Raw genomic sequence first — 16876 nt, 5'->3', positions numbered from 1 at the left:
TTGCGAACTCATCACTTCAAAAACAATCATTTTTCAAATTTCATCAACATGCAGCGTTCTAAAGTAGTAAGCGGTGAGAAAAGAAGCAGCGCAGATATTAGTGTTGGCGTATAAGTATACTGTGAGAAGGAGATGGGAACACGTTAAGTGTGCATATATTCTTAATGTTCTATAACCATAAATATATCGTACACATAGTCTATATCCTACTGAGAGAGAATAGTGAAGATACCAAATATGAACTTATAACACGATTGTGTTATTTGATGAAACGAGTTTTAAAAGGGCGTTGCAGAAAATGTTTTCTCAATTGGTCCGGCGATATTTTCTCCGTCTGCCGATAAATAGACGCAGAAGCAGTTCCCAACCCTTTACAATACATAATTAAAATGAATGGCCTTATACTTCAATGTGTGTTACGTACACCTCCGTACAATCACCTGCATAGCACTAAGCTGAATATATTGTTGCTTCTATCCATATTGCATCACATTTATTCACAATTATTAAATCGAAATAATTCAACCGCGCGATTTAAGTTTAAATATCAATATAATTCTGCGATAAAATACGATTTTCAAACTGGCGAAGTAAGATAATTATTATTACTGAATAACAGTGGTGCCGGCATCTCACAAGAATAAAAGGGTGTGGGGGAAGATTTGGTGAAAGTAAATAACGCGTTACGGCTTTTAAAAAAAAATTATGTTGTTAACAATAGCAAATCAAGCTTCTTGAGATTGATCACGTAATCGGAATTTGGGTAAACTCTGAAACACCAAGCTAAATGACCATCCGGAATTTTCGAAATATATGATTTTAGATGCGCCGCCTTGCCTTGTTTCTAATTCATTAAATAAAAACAAATTGTCGTTGAAAAGGCAAAATAATTATAATACAGCTATTCTGATAAAACGTCGCCTTGCCGTGTTATTCAGTCATAGAAAGGAACATTTGAAAAATTACGTAGAATAGACACTAACGAATATTGTCTCTGATAGAAATGGGTGGTCCTCTTTGGATTTCCAATTGTCTTTCATAGTTCTATATATTCATTACTCTATTAAACTAATACTTATTTTCAAAATTATTAAAAATAGTTGATAGTTTGTTCACTGCATTGCAAGCAGTTTCAATACCATTCATATCTGGTACCGATTGACAGTATTTTTAATATTATGGTTTGAGGAAATGATAAATGGTACTGGTGAACATTGTAAATCATTTGACTAGATTGTGCGATGACTTCTGCACTTATTACGATGGATGCTGATAATACTGAACGGCTATTTCTTTTTCCTTACCTGCCAGCTGTAATCGGGAGGTGGCGCCAGATCCCGACAGGGTTTCTTTCAACTCAAACGTCGCGTTGGAAACAAGCCAATTCTGCGGTTTTAGAACAAAATTGACGGTAGAGATGATTTTCAATTAAAAAATGAGATAGTTTAAGAAAAATCTAATTACATGTTCAAAAAAAGAGAGGGAAAATAATAAAAACAGTTGACGCTGATGATCGCGGGAGTGAGCAACGGTTGTGCAAGGAAGGATATGTCTCGATAATTCCAACGACAATATCATTTAGAATAATTCATAAACATCTTTTATTTAAAAGGAGCGATAACAATAAGCATGGGGTGTCGAATGCGAGCGTGTTAATACAGCGTCATTTAATAATAGGGCAGTCGTTTGGGTAAATAAGCTTCCAGTAAGTCGTGGAAGGTTCGCTGAAAATCGATCCTCAAAGTTCAAAGTAAATTTACTTTCAAAATATACATATGTCACCATACTAAACCATGAGATTCAATTTCTTGCGGGCATTCACAGTAAGTATAAAGAAACCCAATGAAAAACCCCAAACGACCAGTGTGCAAAAGACAACAAACTGTGTAAATACAAAGAGAGAGAGAAAAAAACAAAATAATCGTTAGGGTCAGTGAGAAAGGGACACGTAATTCAAATTTACATAGCAATATAATCTGGATAGTCCAAAATATTCATGTACCTTTACAGAATACTAAGCTTCCTATTCTACTCCTTTGCGATGTTGAGGAGGAAATGCAAGATTTTCAAGAAGTCATATTCTCTAGGTCTTACTTGAAAACTTCAATAGGTTCACTCCGCGAATTTATTTTTAATTATGATCCTCTCATATCAGTGTTATTGGCTGGAAGTTTTGTCTATTTCGCACTTAGTAACTTAGTTTACTTAATTTAAAAATAAATCTGAACAAATTGAACAACGTATACGATAAAGTGCATTCCTAGTTTTGGAATATTATATATGTCATCATTTATAAAATTATATATATTTCACAGTTTTGTTATACCATTAGGTTATTTTTAATAAGCCAAGTTTTCTGTTAAAAATTCGGTTCCATAGAAGCAGTTAATAAATATATAACCATATAATTGTGTTCTAAATTACTGGGGTTCTTTCAATTATATTATGAAAACTAATTTACTCCGTATGAGATTACATAGCAAAATCTTCAACTGCATAAATATCAAGGTTTTGTATATTTGCAATTGATATACTTTTGTTCTCCCTTTAAGATCCATTGGCTCATTTTCTCTGGAATATGTTTTCCATGTGTTTTTTCCCTCTGTGTCCGTACTGTATTCCATTATATAAACAATGCGACTAAATTGTATGGTGAAAAATTTTAGGTATGGTCGTTTAAGTTCCATTTTCTTTCGCTGATATGGGATTGTAATATTTTACATACAATGTAAGTTTTTGTGGAGATTACCAGTGACAAGTTGTAATTACACTAAGTGTCAATGCAACGTCCATAGAACAACGAACATTTTAATTATTCGAAAGTCAGTTTTATCTTATTCACAAATTCCACAAAACTTACTTTCAAGAACTTATTTCCTGTCTTTGTAAATAGAAACACGTCTTAATTTCTTTTAAATTTAGTGCTAGAAGAATAACAAGCTCAAAGCATTTGCTGAAAAAATATGTCCAAACATTAGCTAAATCAACAGATTTTTAAAATGACAGAAATAAAAGTAATGAGTTCAATATGATCTGTTCAGCACATGGAACGTTTGGTTGAAAAGCATCAAATAACCAGTTCGAACGACATTCTTACAACAGAAATTTTTTGAGCAGAAAAATTTGAAGAGTTTCCTTCTTTAACTCTATGAGCTGTAACTTAACGCATGGAATTCGGTCAGTTAGCTTGGTCCAGGCCATTAACTGAATCACGAAAACTACAAGTGGCAAATAATGTATGTAACACACTGTACATGTCCAATTGAAAACGGATTTTTGGCCGGGTTTGAAATACTATAGGTAATAGATAAATATAACTATTTTATGGCAAATAATTTGTTTGTAAGATTGTGGGTTTTTTTCTAACACGTCCTCAGTAGCTGGCGACTTCAAGCCATTCGACTCGCCTCAAAAATATACGCAGGGTAAAGACACATGCCGAGTTACACTACATTTCTTTCCGGATCCAAATTGAGCGTTTAGAAAGGTTTTGTGCTAATTTGGTAGAGTCACAGTCATGAACCAGTTGATGTAGGTTCCTGGTAATTGCAGCAACAATTAAGCTCATAATCTCTGATAAGTGCAGCGCAACATCATTTCAATTTTACAGAGAGGTCCTTGGCGACGTAGTCATATTTGTATTAAATTCAAAAATGAAGATAAGATGTGAATACAAGAAATAAATTACGAATTCTAGAAAACAAACAAGATCCTGCCTGCATTTTAAATATCAGATAACTTCCAGGCCTTATGCGTTGAACTTGAGAAGCAGCGTCATTGCAACTGGGCATTTTCCACCTTTTTATACAAAAGAGAATTTGTATTTTCAAAGCCGCTTCACAATACTCTCCGTATTCATTCCAAGAACGAAGGGTCTTGTATGATGCACTATGTATTGTTTTAATTAACGCAATCTGCATTATGAAAATATGCTTTATAAGTTTATCAAGAGAATATGTATACAATCACTTACTGGCCCCCAATCGAAAAAAAGTTTACATTCTTTGCAGTTTGCACCCACAGACCACGAGATAATATGCGAATTGCATGCCGTCATGTTACGATAGTTTAGCCTTTTAATTAACCTGGGAAAAAAAAAACTGATTGCGGGGTGTTCTGGCTCATTTTTGTGAATTTGTAATTGTAACAACATCCTCCTGACTCTTATTCTGTGCGATGGGCCAGCTGATTGAAATCGTTGTACTGTTTAATTAACCGGGGCACTTATGGCAATAAGAAAGTTATCTCTGCTGCGCTGCCTCCAGTTTGTAAAACAGTTCATCTGAAATGGCGAGATTGGTAATTCGTGTCTAATACTCAGCACTAATATGTTTGCTATGCGCCGCAGATCACATGGCTGGCGTAGCAAATATTTTGTAACACGCTTTATCTCACTGTTTACACTTTAAATACACGCTTTTATTTTAGGGGATCTCGTTCTGTTTACATACCCTACAACATCATTTTCCCAGATTATAGCATTATAATTGTAATGTAAAAATTGCGAATTTGACTTTCATCCAATTAACATGTACGCAAATAATTTATAAATCCAATTATAAAAAAAATCTTTAAAACGTCTTTAGTTAAGAAAGACACCATCTTGAAGCTTGTAGGAACCGAAATACAAATGTACAGGGGTATTCAATGAAATATGAACAGATATGAATAACTTTCCTTTGGATAGTGTATATTATTGAGCTAAGCGATATTTGAAAGATCAGGCTCAACTTGCATTCGATTTTTTTTTGCCTCTGGCTTTCAAGAAGGAGATGCAGGTATTGGAAGGAGTAAATGTACGTGGGTGTGATCTAGGAAATGAAGGGTATTTAAACGGTGATCTTCAAAATGATAATTCCATTGAATAAGCACAAATTGAGGAATTTGGCATTTAATTTGAGGAAATATTTACAGGTCATACTTGACTATTGAATTATTTCTAAAGCTTTTTTTATGCTAAAATTAGGTGTGAAAGTTACCTTCCTACAAATTTCTGCTGCCCTCTTCTGCTAAAATCTCTATCTGTTTTTCATCTTAAGCATCAAGAGGCAAGACAACCAGAAAACTTGTCATTTGCAGTGAAGTAGAGCCAGGTTTCCACATCACTATTTAGATTAATTGAGAGAGAAGTGAAACAAGTGACCAGATTTCAAAAATCCTCTGTCTTTTATTTTTTTTTACATGGTCTCACCCTTGCCTGACTCCATAAACACCTCTAGCGCTACAGTCCAGCTGCTCTCCAACCCCATTAACCAGATATTTGAGCCTTACCAATTCTGATCTCCTCATCATCTCCAATTTCAATGGCTGAAGTATTGGTGGTTCAGCTTTCATCTGGTAAAATCCTGAGATGTGGAATTTGTTGCCCTCAGCATTCTGCATTAATATTTGCCAACATGATTAAGTCTCAAATGTTGTTTGATAATGCACTTCTGAAATATTACAATGCTTCATCATATATTTGGTGCCACATAAATACAAGGTGTTGTTGCTGCTGTTTAGGACTGAAATTTGGAAATACATTTTTACTACTTGGAATTTTCTCCCAATAAAATGACAATACATTGATTACATTTTCAAGGCTGAGATGAATAGAATTTGAAGAATTAAGTAGACAAATTAAACTGAGATACAAATCACGCACACACTGATTAAAACTGGAGAGGTAGGATAAGCTGTTGCCGTTTCAGGCAGCTTTATAATAAATTCTTGTTAAAGTAACAGCCCTGATATGAATGCATCTCAATAAAACTGATGAAATTATTTACTTTATTTATTATGCATGGAATATAACATGCAATTAGGCCCTTCAAAATTATTTGTTTTCAGATCATCTGAACTTGTTTTGGTTGTAGAAAATGTTTTACTAATATGATTGTTAATCATATGTATCTACCTGTAAATGGATAAAAATTAACATTTAGTGTAACCTTCTGATATATTCACTTCCCCTTTCACATTACCCGAATAGCTGAAGTTAGAAACCTAACTATGTTTTGCAACAAAGCATTCTGGATGTTCCACCTGTTTTCTTTTTTGAAAGCCAGATATTATTTATTTAAGCAGGAAGAGGTGGTAAGAGTTTGTACGGTTCTTCACACCTATTTTTGAAAGTTATATCACCATAGATTTAACTCAACAGTAAAGAACATCTTGCAAATATTTCTTCAAAATCATTAACACCAAAACTTGCAACCACAACCTATGGACTCACTTTGAAGGACTCTTCATCTCATATTCTCGATACTTATTGCTTATTTATTGATTGTTATCATTTCTGTCTTCATGCACTTGCACAGTTTGCTGTCTTTTGCAGTCTGGTTGAAAGCACAAGTTGCTGTAGTCTTTCATTATAGTTATTATTCTATTATGGATTTATTGAGTATGCCTACAAGAAAATAAACCCTAAGGTTGTATAAGATGACATATATTTATTTTGATAATACATTTACTTTGAACTTTAAAAAGAAGTACATTTATTTCAGTTTTTCAATAGCTTGAAGAATTGCACACTAAACATTTGTCAATTACAATTTTGGATCAAAAAGTGACTTTGTAACGTGTGACATCTGCTTGTTTTAGTTTGTATCTAATTTTATAAGTTACCTAACAGAAAACTAACATCTTTGTCTTTTTGATAATGACATCCTAATTTTCTCAAGAACAAGAATCAGAATTATTTTGAGTAAGGAAATCAAAATAATATGCAAATCTGTTCTTCGGTGGAAAAAGACATAAATAACTCAGTATTTTGGAATATCAAACATTAGTATGAAATTCATCAGCATTATTATTTTACCTGATGACACTAATTGTCAATGATTATTTTACTCCTTAAGAAATTTGAGTGTTAAATCTTGAAGGATAATCCATTGGTAATTGAACAGCAGTAGGTAATAATAAGCAGTTTGAACTCAGGAAACTACATTTCGAATTAAGATATTTGATGCAAATGTTCATAGCAATATAACAGATCAAAACTAGAAACATTGGAAGTACATTTATTTTAAAGAGAGGAACCCGTGAATAAAAGACAAATTTGCAAATTAATTATATGACGGCATTTTGCATTTTAAACAAACTTATTCTGAAATGGAACGGTCAGGCTGAAAACGATTTAACATTTGTTGGGGAAAACAATTGCGGATTCATCCCGTTAGAGCTCCTCTGCTCTTTAATGGACCAGTGTATATCTGACCTTTCTTATTCAAGACACACTCAGCACCTCAATGGAAACAAGTTAAGCACGTACGGCTGTGGTAAACATTTATCTTTTCCACCAGAGACTAGCCCTGTGCAAACGAGCTCTTCCCACACTGAGGGTTCCAGCCTCACATGCGGCGCACAGATTGGAAGGAGAGAGAGGATGAAATCGGGTAACGAAGCAGCCCCGAATAAAACAGGAATCGCGGCCTATACAGACGAAGTGTAGAAATAAGAACATGTCCTAAAGAAATTGCGGAAATAATCAGAATGGAAAAGAAATGAAGACAAAAATAAAGACGAAGCCAAAAGGTTTTACCGGATTACAATAAAGCTTGTACGATATCAAAGACAAGCAGTAGAACGGAAATGCCATTTGATAACTGAATAAGATACTGTACCAGAGGCTGGTAGGTTGATCTGTCCGTTACTATCATTAAAGTTGATATCTTTGATACATTGGTGCATGCAGTAGATAAAAGGGCAAATACACTTCTCCGTCAAATCTATTAAATAACATAAAATAATAATTGAAACAAGGCGACACTATTTTTAGACTACTTAATTTTATTGGCAGGAAACGGTTATATATCTTCATCATTGCATAACCAAATAAAGACTGAGATCTTACATAAATATTTATCCTGAATTAAAATGAAGCATTTTGACCTGTACGTTCAAATAAACATTTTAAGTTCAAAGTTCAAAATAGAATTATTATCAAAGTACGAATATGTTACCACCCATTGACCTTTATTTCTTGCAAGGAAAATAGAAATTCAATAAAATTTTACGGAAAACTATAAACAAAGACTGACAAACACCAATGTGCAAAGGATATATTGTGCAAAAAAAAAACCCGAGAACATGAGTAGTAAATAGTTCTGTAGATCGAATTTAGTATCGAAGTTAGTATTTTAGGGAAGTACTTTAACTTTGAGAATTCAGAAACCACTTCAAGGTTTACTTTACGGTGGGTTTGGAACTCATCTCAAAACGCGAAAGCTAGGGCGCATAATTCTACAAAGGTAAACAGATACAAACTCAAAAACATAAATTTCTTCTTGTTTTGAAATGGTTCGCAGCAATGAAACAACATAAATCCAGGATTGATGTTCGGTGTCCGATTTTTGTCATTTAGAGAAGACTTTTACCATTATTTTTATTTAAGAAAGTAATTTATGAATCGGATGTCACAAAGGTCAAATACAAGAACAAACTCCTGGAACAAATGGACAGGGCGTTTTCTAACTCCTCTTACCGTCAACTCTCTTATCAGGAACATATTCTGTATATTTTGATTTCAAACCACACCGTGGTGCAAACACTACCATTAGTATTTGTTTACAAATTATATATTTTGATACATATATATATATATATATAATATATATTATGGAAAGGCAATGATTATTACTTCCCACATTACACCATGAAAGCATTTTCTGTTTTAACCTATATCGTACGAGCTCATACTTGACATATTAATTCGGAGCAACATTACATAATGATTTATTCAGACTGTCATTTCTTTAATTTAAAAAAAACATGCTAGCGAATGTTTTGGGGGGACAGTAAAGTAACTTTGCAACGGGAACTTACCTACAGCATGACCTATAGTATTCCATTTTAAATAACAATAATTTGATACAATTTATACTTTATTGAACATTTCTAAGGTAGTATTTCTTTCATTTAACAGTCCACCAGAAACCGCCAGATGTCGGTCAGGCCGATACTAATTTGTGACCAACCTCCAGGTAGTGTTGCCAGGTCACGTCCGTCCACCAATGGCGCAAAGAGATTTTCCCCCTACCGCCCTCTGACGTCATTGTCACGGGCGCGTCCACGGTGATTGACAGACAGAGCGTGTAAAATCCATTTCCCATGCTGTGCTTTGAAATGCAGATCCGAACCACCTCTCCCGAGAAAAAGGGACGCACATATACTCTAAAGTTCTTCGGCAACTTCGAAGGTGAAATCAGTTTTTAAGCAGCATTTACAAGCGAACCCCGAATAATCTGTACGGCAAGGGATTTTATTTCTGTTTGTAAGCGTTTCACATTCAGGCAGTAGAATTGAGGATCACTCTTGTATCTACCATCATGGGTAAGTAGGTTTCATTCTGTACATTTTAAATCGCTATCAGCAAAGACACAATTGATCATGATCAAGCACTATTCATTTTTCAGCCACTTATCAATTGCAAATACATGCAATAAACCAAATAATGCTTGATTGCCTGTTAGCAAGTAGACGGAACTTCTAGTAGTATACCGAAAATTGTTCTCCATACGAATATGTGACGATGACCTTATAAGCGATTTCAACAGCGTTCAGCTTTTAGAGCGTTAATGAACTCCTGTATGGAGCTGTGCTGAAGAAAGAGGAAGAGCAAAATGCTCCACGTAACAAACGCAGTAAACCGAAAGAGTACAATTAATAATACTCTCGGGAATGTCCGTTCCTCCTCATGAAAATGGCAGATAAATGCAATCCGATGGTAAATAAACCTCAGTGTCTAGGGTGCTTTCAATTCCTTTTAATTAATATAACTTATATTTTCTACTTGTTGAAAGAGAATAAAATTGCAATTCAAAAATGCCATGTTAAATTTGGTTCTGCAGTGCTGTGTGTAAAGCAACAGAAAGCTTCGGAGGGTAAAGGAAATAGTCTTACTCGTGCCAATTTCAAGTCGTTCGCATAAAAATTCCTGGCGACTAAGCGTTTTCTTACGAGTTCATACGGTGATCACAACTTGATCAACTGTGTCTGGTCCTGTTAGAGAGTGTCAGGAACTGTAATATTGGTCGAGCTTGAAGCGTATGCGAACATCACAACAGGCCCAGGCGACGGATACGCTCCATAATCGTAACAAACTGGAGCTTGTCAGATGTTGGTTCAGAGACCACAAATATCCGCTGCCTGGTTAGGTGCTGTGTTGTAAAGTGAAACTGCAGTTGTCTTTTTTTTCCCTGAATATATCCTCTTGTTCTATTCCATATCTAGAGCCAGCGTTTGGAGAGGTAAACCAGTTGGGAGGCGTATTTGTCAACGGCAGACCACTGCCTAATGCCATTAGACTGCGGATAGTTGAACTGGCCCAGCTGGGAATCCGACCTTGTGATATCAGTAGACAGTTAAGAGTTTCACATGGCTGTGTCAGTAAAATCCTAGCTCGGTACAACGAGACTGGTTCCATATTGCCCGGTGCGATCGGTGGGAGCAAGCCCAGAGTGACAACCCCCACGGTGGTCAAACACATTCGAGCATACAAGCAGAGAGACCCAGGGATTTTTGCGTGGGAGATCCGCGACAGACTCTTGGCAGATGGTGTCTGCGACAAGTACAACGTTCCCTCCGTCAGCTCCATCAGCAGAATCCTTCGGAACAAGATCGGGAACTTGTCCCAGCAGAATCAGTACGAGTCAAGCAAGACTCCGGTGCATCCGCCTCCACAGTCGGCTCTTCAGTATAATGCAATTTATTCCTATTCTAGTCCCATCACAACGGCTGCAGCTAAAATACCGTCGTCTCCCGGTGTGCCCGCCATTCCAGCGCACATGGGAATTCACAGGACCTGGCCTTCATCGCACTCCGTCTCCGATATCCTGGGCATCAGAACATTAATTGAGCAGCAAGGTAAGCAGCAGAACTCCACTCTAAGGGCGCAAAGGAAAAGAAAGGCCGCGCTGAAGCAGCTAACTCTACACGTCTTTTGTCTGAAGTTCAGCACTCACAAAATCGGCTTATCAATAAATAATTTTCTCCATTTGCTAAAAGAAATCGAGCTGTTCCAGTCGTTAACCCCACTCTTTCCTGTAAACCTAAATTGGCCACACGTTCCTCTACATAATATCATTTTGCAGAAATCAGTAAAAATTAAAAGCTGCGTTTTTCATTCTCATCAGTGACCACTGCACTGGAGCTCAGCAAAACTAAAGCTTCACTCTAACCGCTTTCATGCTTTGTTAAGCGAAACAATTTCAAAACGTTTACCGAGTTAAACTTTAACTTTTCATTAGATGGGGGCTGAACACTTCTTTCTAGTTAATTACTTAAATGTTGCTCACTCCTTTCTGACGAAATCAGTTTTCCCACTCAACAATACAAAATAAGGCCACGTCGCTTCTTATATAATTATCTCCTCTCCCACTGATCTCCTGATTAGAATGGTCTGCTACTTATGCCCCGTAGGTTTTGTGGGAGAACATCGATTATAATTATTTTTTTTCGCGATAATTCACGTTGGTAGAACTTCTCTCAATATCGAGATTAATTACAAAATTGATGAGTAGATTAATTGCTGAATATAGTATATTATTCCGTTGGTTCTCAACAAAACATACTATATTTGGAAATTAAGGTATAAAGCATTTTGAGGCCCAGTTTGCTGGAAGCCGTTTGACGCTCCTAATCTCAATATAAATATTTTCTTTGCGCACACAATGAAAGCCAATGAACCCCATTGTTGGAAATTGCACCCATTGTTATGCCAGTTTCCGGAAATGCCCGGAATGCATTCAAACATATTTTACAGTGCATAATTTACAGGACTTTTAAATAATTCACGTAATTAATAAAAACAACGTGGAAGAATAACTGACTAACATCAGTTGCTAACGCCAGTTTTTTTTAAAACATCACGACAAAATATCTTGTCCTGGGTCAGAAAGGAAACACACAATTAAACCACCAATTGCATTTCCTACATAATAATGCACCGCTTCGGGCTACAAAGCAATATATGAGCAGAAAGTGCATAAATGAATTCTGTAGATATGATGTGGGAAAATCAAATGAAGTTTAAGTAGGAGGATTAGTAGCTCATTTCCAGTACAAACAATCATGAACATAAAGGTTAGGATTTAGTACTGACCAGATCAACTTACACTAACTAGAGCCATCCTAGAAACATTAATCGAAACAGTATTGTAATATGCATTTTAATAATTAGTTTAATAAATTAAAATCAACGAAAACGCTGCTTACGCGTTTAAAAGATGTTGACGCTTCAAACTGTACTATTGGTAAGTATCAAACATCAGAAATAGTTTTGAAATTGTGATAGCAAGGCACTTTGTGGAAAAGTTGATGTGCAAGTGTTGGCTTGCTCACTCACTAATGCATGACGTACCCGATTGAAATGCAGACGGCTGAGATGCGTAAACCGGACTTGATCACGTCGGATGGGGTTAGCAGAAATGAGTAAATGAGTAATTCCGTTGAATTGTTCTCCAAGAAAGTTTATCTGGCTGTCTGGACCAAATTGCACAAAATGCTGGAGTCACTGGTCAGAAATAGAGAAGCAAATATCATGTCTGCTACAAGTATTCAGATATAAGTCATGTCATATAAATATTTTTGTTGTTAGGTGCTATTCCCATTAGTGACAGTTCTTCTTATCCTACTAAAGTGGAAGAATGGAACAGTATAAACAGGAGTCACTTCCACTCCTCAAACCAGTCTGCAGTGAATGGACTGGACAAGTCCCCACTGGAGCAGGAAGTCAAATATACTCAGGTAATTGTAGCTTGCCTTTCCTCTCAACAAGACAGATTACAGCGTTTACAGAACTCCAAACTACAAAAATAAACACCTTTCAACAATTACAACCCATATGTAATTAGTATTCTAAATTGCAATGACTTTTACATGTGGGAACCTCTAATTAATTTGCAAAATTAAGATCGAGGTAAAAAAATCGACCTCTTTAAAAATATAAAGAAGATTATACAATGTCCTCTCTAGTTGGTATTTTAATGCGTGTATGTCTAAATAACTTTCCGTTACTCAGACGGGCGAAATGCTATATCGCAGAATGAGAACAACAAACAAAATAAATACAATAAAAGTAGACAGTAAGAAATTTATATACAATTAATTGTTTTATTGTCCACCGTGGGATTGTCAATTGCAATCGACGAAATCCATGATTTATTGCATAAAGTAAATTGGCAAGAAATGCGTTACGGGGAAATAATCTGTAATTCTTTATGGTGAATAATGATAAAATTTCTATAATCTAATACAGTACATACATTTTTAATGGAACGAGTATGGGAGTTTGAAATAGATCAATATAGAGCATTTTCCCCGTGCAATTCCGGTTTCTTTCACAAATATCTCTTTTTGATGTTAGTGCACCTTCAATTTAAAGTTGACTAGTCGTCCCGATGAGGCATGTTATTTTTAAGAAAATATTATATGTATGTTATAAAAGTAGGAATATGGAATAGGACTAGGGCCGGAAGAGAACTTTAAAATGATTACATTGATAGGTAAAGTAATTATTTGATACGAACTGTGCAAGAAATTAATTTTTTTTAACCGAGTTTACTTTACCCTTATCCCGGCAACCCAGTAAAATTGTGAATCTTATCTTGATTAAAATGTAGTAATTAGTTAACCGATCCTCAACATGATAATGTACAAAAGGGAGGGCGGCGGCGGTGGGGGGAGACGGAAGATAGAAAGGCATTGGGCATATGACCCGAGGAACACAAATAATACATATTATTGCCAAATGAAGAACATTTAGTTGTGGTAACAACGGAACATTCCTAAATAGTTTCCAAATTAAACAAAAAAGCTCAAAACACACTCAAGGCCAAATCTGTGGGTTTTATCAGCGCTCCAGATAGGTTAGCAGGTTAAGCGGCATAAGTATAATGTCGAATTTAATTTAACAAATTTAATAGATTTACCAGCTATTATGAACGAATTTAATTACAGAACCAAAAATACATGGCGCACTTTCAAATGTGGATAGGAATTATTAAATCGCCGTATTTACGTGCAATTTAGACAGGTAGTGTTGTGGTAGGGTTAGAGCAGTTCCAACACTTGCTATCTTTGTGAATTGTATATTTTTATCGTACTATATAAATTCCAATTCCCAACACACACATCTTAAAACATAGACCGTGAAAGTATAGTTAGTACGTGTTGGGTTTACATTTTATTTTGAGAATACTGCATTCGGAGCATCATTGTCATTGTCGATTTATCTTTGTGCTGGCCTTCACCTTGTTATTATGTGTATGTGTCTACATAAATATATAAATATATATATATATATATATATATATATATATATATATATATATATATATATATATATATCATTCTGAGTGTTAACTGCTTTGATTCACTGATGACGCTGAAACACTCATTGCACATTAACACGTGTAATGTGTAACATGTGCTAGTAGAACCAGGACTTTTTAAAACTGGCAATCTTTTTGCTGGATACCTCAAATAAATAATATCAATGTTGTCACATCTGCCTATTTTGTACATTTACTTAACACAATTAAATTATATTTAATGTACAGCAATATTTTTCTCCATTTTTTGTAGAATACAAAATTTACGTTAAAATACTAACTGTAGTTAAATGCACTGGCATTTGCTCCAGCTGAACGTAAATGATACAGTTCTGGCTCACTGTTAAGATATCATGGCCAGTTTTTTATTTTTTGGGTAATTCCACACTTGATCCGTTGTTCTGCTTTATGATTAATTTTGCATCCATCTAATGTAAGTTTAGTCTGTTGTATAGCAATTTAATTTTTTTGCACCTGAGGTTCACTCTGCTAATATGACAAAGAATATATCGAGATTCTCGTTAATGATGTTTAACTTTAAGTAATTTAACTTTTTTTTTATCTTCCAGGGTCCCAATGGTTTGCCTGCAGTTAGCAGCTTTGTTTCAGCTTCAACTATGGCTCCTTATCCTCCACCCACACAAGTATCTCCCTACATGACATACAGTGCAGCTGCTTCCAGCTACATGGCAACCCACGGCTGGCAGCATGCGGCTGGCAGCACAATATCAACGCACAGTTGCGACCTTCCCACACCACTGCCATTTAAAAGCATTCAAGCAGCTAGAGAAGGTAGCCATTCGATTGCAGCCTCTGCATTGTAGTGCACATTTAATTACAATTCAGCGTCTTAATCCCAGCATCAGAACAAACATAGCGATAGCTCTGATAAACACAGACAAAAGGAAATGCCTGATGTGTGGCAATTTCAATAACTTTATTTAGTTTTCTCAAGTGAGCTATTGGATTTTGAATCGGCATGAGACAAAACAAAACCCACCCCTCACCTTATGCCTGTATTTATGTCTTCCATGGGATGCAGATGGTAATATAATTGTCATTTTGCAAGCATAATAAGGATCGAATCATACTTCTGTAACCATCCAGAGATGATGAAACCAAGAGCTACTTATCACATGAGAATAATGCTGAGTGGAATTTAATGTAAGTCATTTCATTTAAAGAGATCTCAGATTCTTAAACATTCCTCCTCTTAAGCCACTGTTTCCTAACATTTAGACATAGAACAATATTGATTGCAGCCCCATCAAATTATTGTGGTTTGGACTGTTCCAAATGTCTGCTTGATCAAGATATTCTGGTGGCAAGTGGTCTTTTTGGGAGCAGGTAGCTGCAATCATTGTTCAGAAAAGTTATATTTCAGTAGAATGGATTCTCCAAAATTCTAGATGTCAATAATATTAAATTGATTAATTAGTACAACCACTTAACATGTGCCAACTACTTTTCACAACTGTTATTTCCAAAATAAAATTAAGTTCTAGGGATTTGCTATCATTAGCTTACTTCTAAAAATAAATTGCATGCTGGCAGATAAGTGGAAAATTCTCTAATGTGCTTATTCTCTCTTTGAATAGAATGAATCATTCAAATCATTTATATCTTCACAGAGTTAATAAAAGTAAACTGAAATATGCTGCCCTGATCAATACTCAAACATTTAAAAAGACTGACAAATTTTAAAAGCCTTTTTGTAAAATTTTCCTTATAACAATTGAAAAGTCTTGCCTTTGGTGCACCCTTTTCAAAATTCAATAATGATAGAGATGTGAATACGTAAAGAACCGTCCTCCAACAAATTAATTATATTGAGATAAAGAGGCAAATTATTGAAATTTAGTTATTTGGTGAAGAAATAATCAGTGTTAGGGAGGACTGGTTAATGGAACAGGAACTATTTTTCTTTGTAAATTAAAATAAACTGGTCATGTTTATTTTCATATTAATGTGTCAGGCTTTTCTCCCTGAATGTTGTAATTGACTCTCCAGAAAACATATTCATCAACTAAAGGATGCCTAGCCACTTGAAGAATAAATCAAATGTCAAATATTATGAATATATAGCAGAAAATTCCACATTTTTTATGAAGGATGTTTCTTTTCTTCAGCAGAGGACACTAAATCAAACAACCCGCCAAATAAATCGACATGATTCTATATGCAAGCTCAAAGGGTCATTCAAAAGTTCAAACACAGCTAGGTATAAAGTTAGTTTTTTGAAGACCTGAACAAAATGTTTTTAGAAGTCGATCAGACAGTTCAAGCTTATTGTGAAACCTAGAAATGGACTCATACAATGGACTTATAGCAATAACCACTGTGAAAAGCAACTCTGGTTGGTTATAGCACTGCCCCTGCAATTATGGTAAATATTAACATGTTTTTCTGATCGTTTCAAGGAAGTTTCTGTTTGAAATGAATGTACATCTGCTCGCTGTGAAGTTTACATCCATGTAAATAATCAATTTTATTTGTAGGTATAATGGTGGTGGAAAATGTTATAAATACAAAATTTATTTAATGGCAATTAGTACTTCATGTAG

The 16876-nt window shown here is 35.2% G+C and overlaps 1 protein-coding gene across 1 annotated transcript; it reads left to right on the top strand.

Annotated features, from left to right (window-relative positions):
• Nucleotides 1-9308: 9308 nt before the first annotated feature.
• pax9 (paired box 9) lies at nucleotides 9309-15136 on the top strand. Its single transcript, XM_072251127.1, has 4 exons — nucleotides 9309-9312; nucleotides 10153-10845; nucleotides 12578-12726; nucleotides 14882-15136. The coding sequence occupies exons 1-4, from the start codon at nucleotides 9309-9311 to the stop codon at nucleotides 15134-15136; spliced, it is 1101 nt and encodes a 366-aa protein (XP_072107228.1).
• The last annotated feature ends 1740 nt before the right edge of the window (nucleotides 15137-16876 follow it).

Source organism: Mobula birostris, chromosome 1 (genome assembly GCF_030028105.1).
Source record: "Mobula birostris isolate sMobBir1 chromosome 1, sMobBir1.hap1, whole genome shotgun sequence".
Classification (NCBI taxonomy): domain Eukaryota; kingdom Metazoa; phylum Chordata; class Chondrichthyes; order Myliobatiformes; family Myliobatidae; genus Mobula; species Mobula birostris.
This window is presented reverse-complemented; position numbering and strand designations above follow the sequence as displayed.

Bases quoted from the DNA above. Each gene is read 5' to 3' on its own strand.
- pax9 (XM_072251127.1), top strand. The intron at 10,846-12,577 runs GTAAGCAGCAGA...TTTTGTTGTTAG, and splicing joins AACATTAATTGAGCAGCAAG to GTGCTATTCCCATTAGTGAC. The intron at 12,727-14,881 runs GTAATTGTAGCT...TTTATCTTCCAG, and splicing joins AGGAAGTCAAATATACTCAG to GGTCCCAATGGTTTGCCTGC.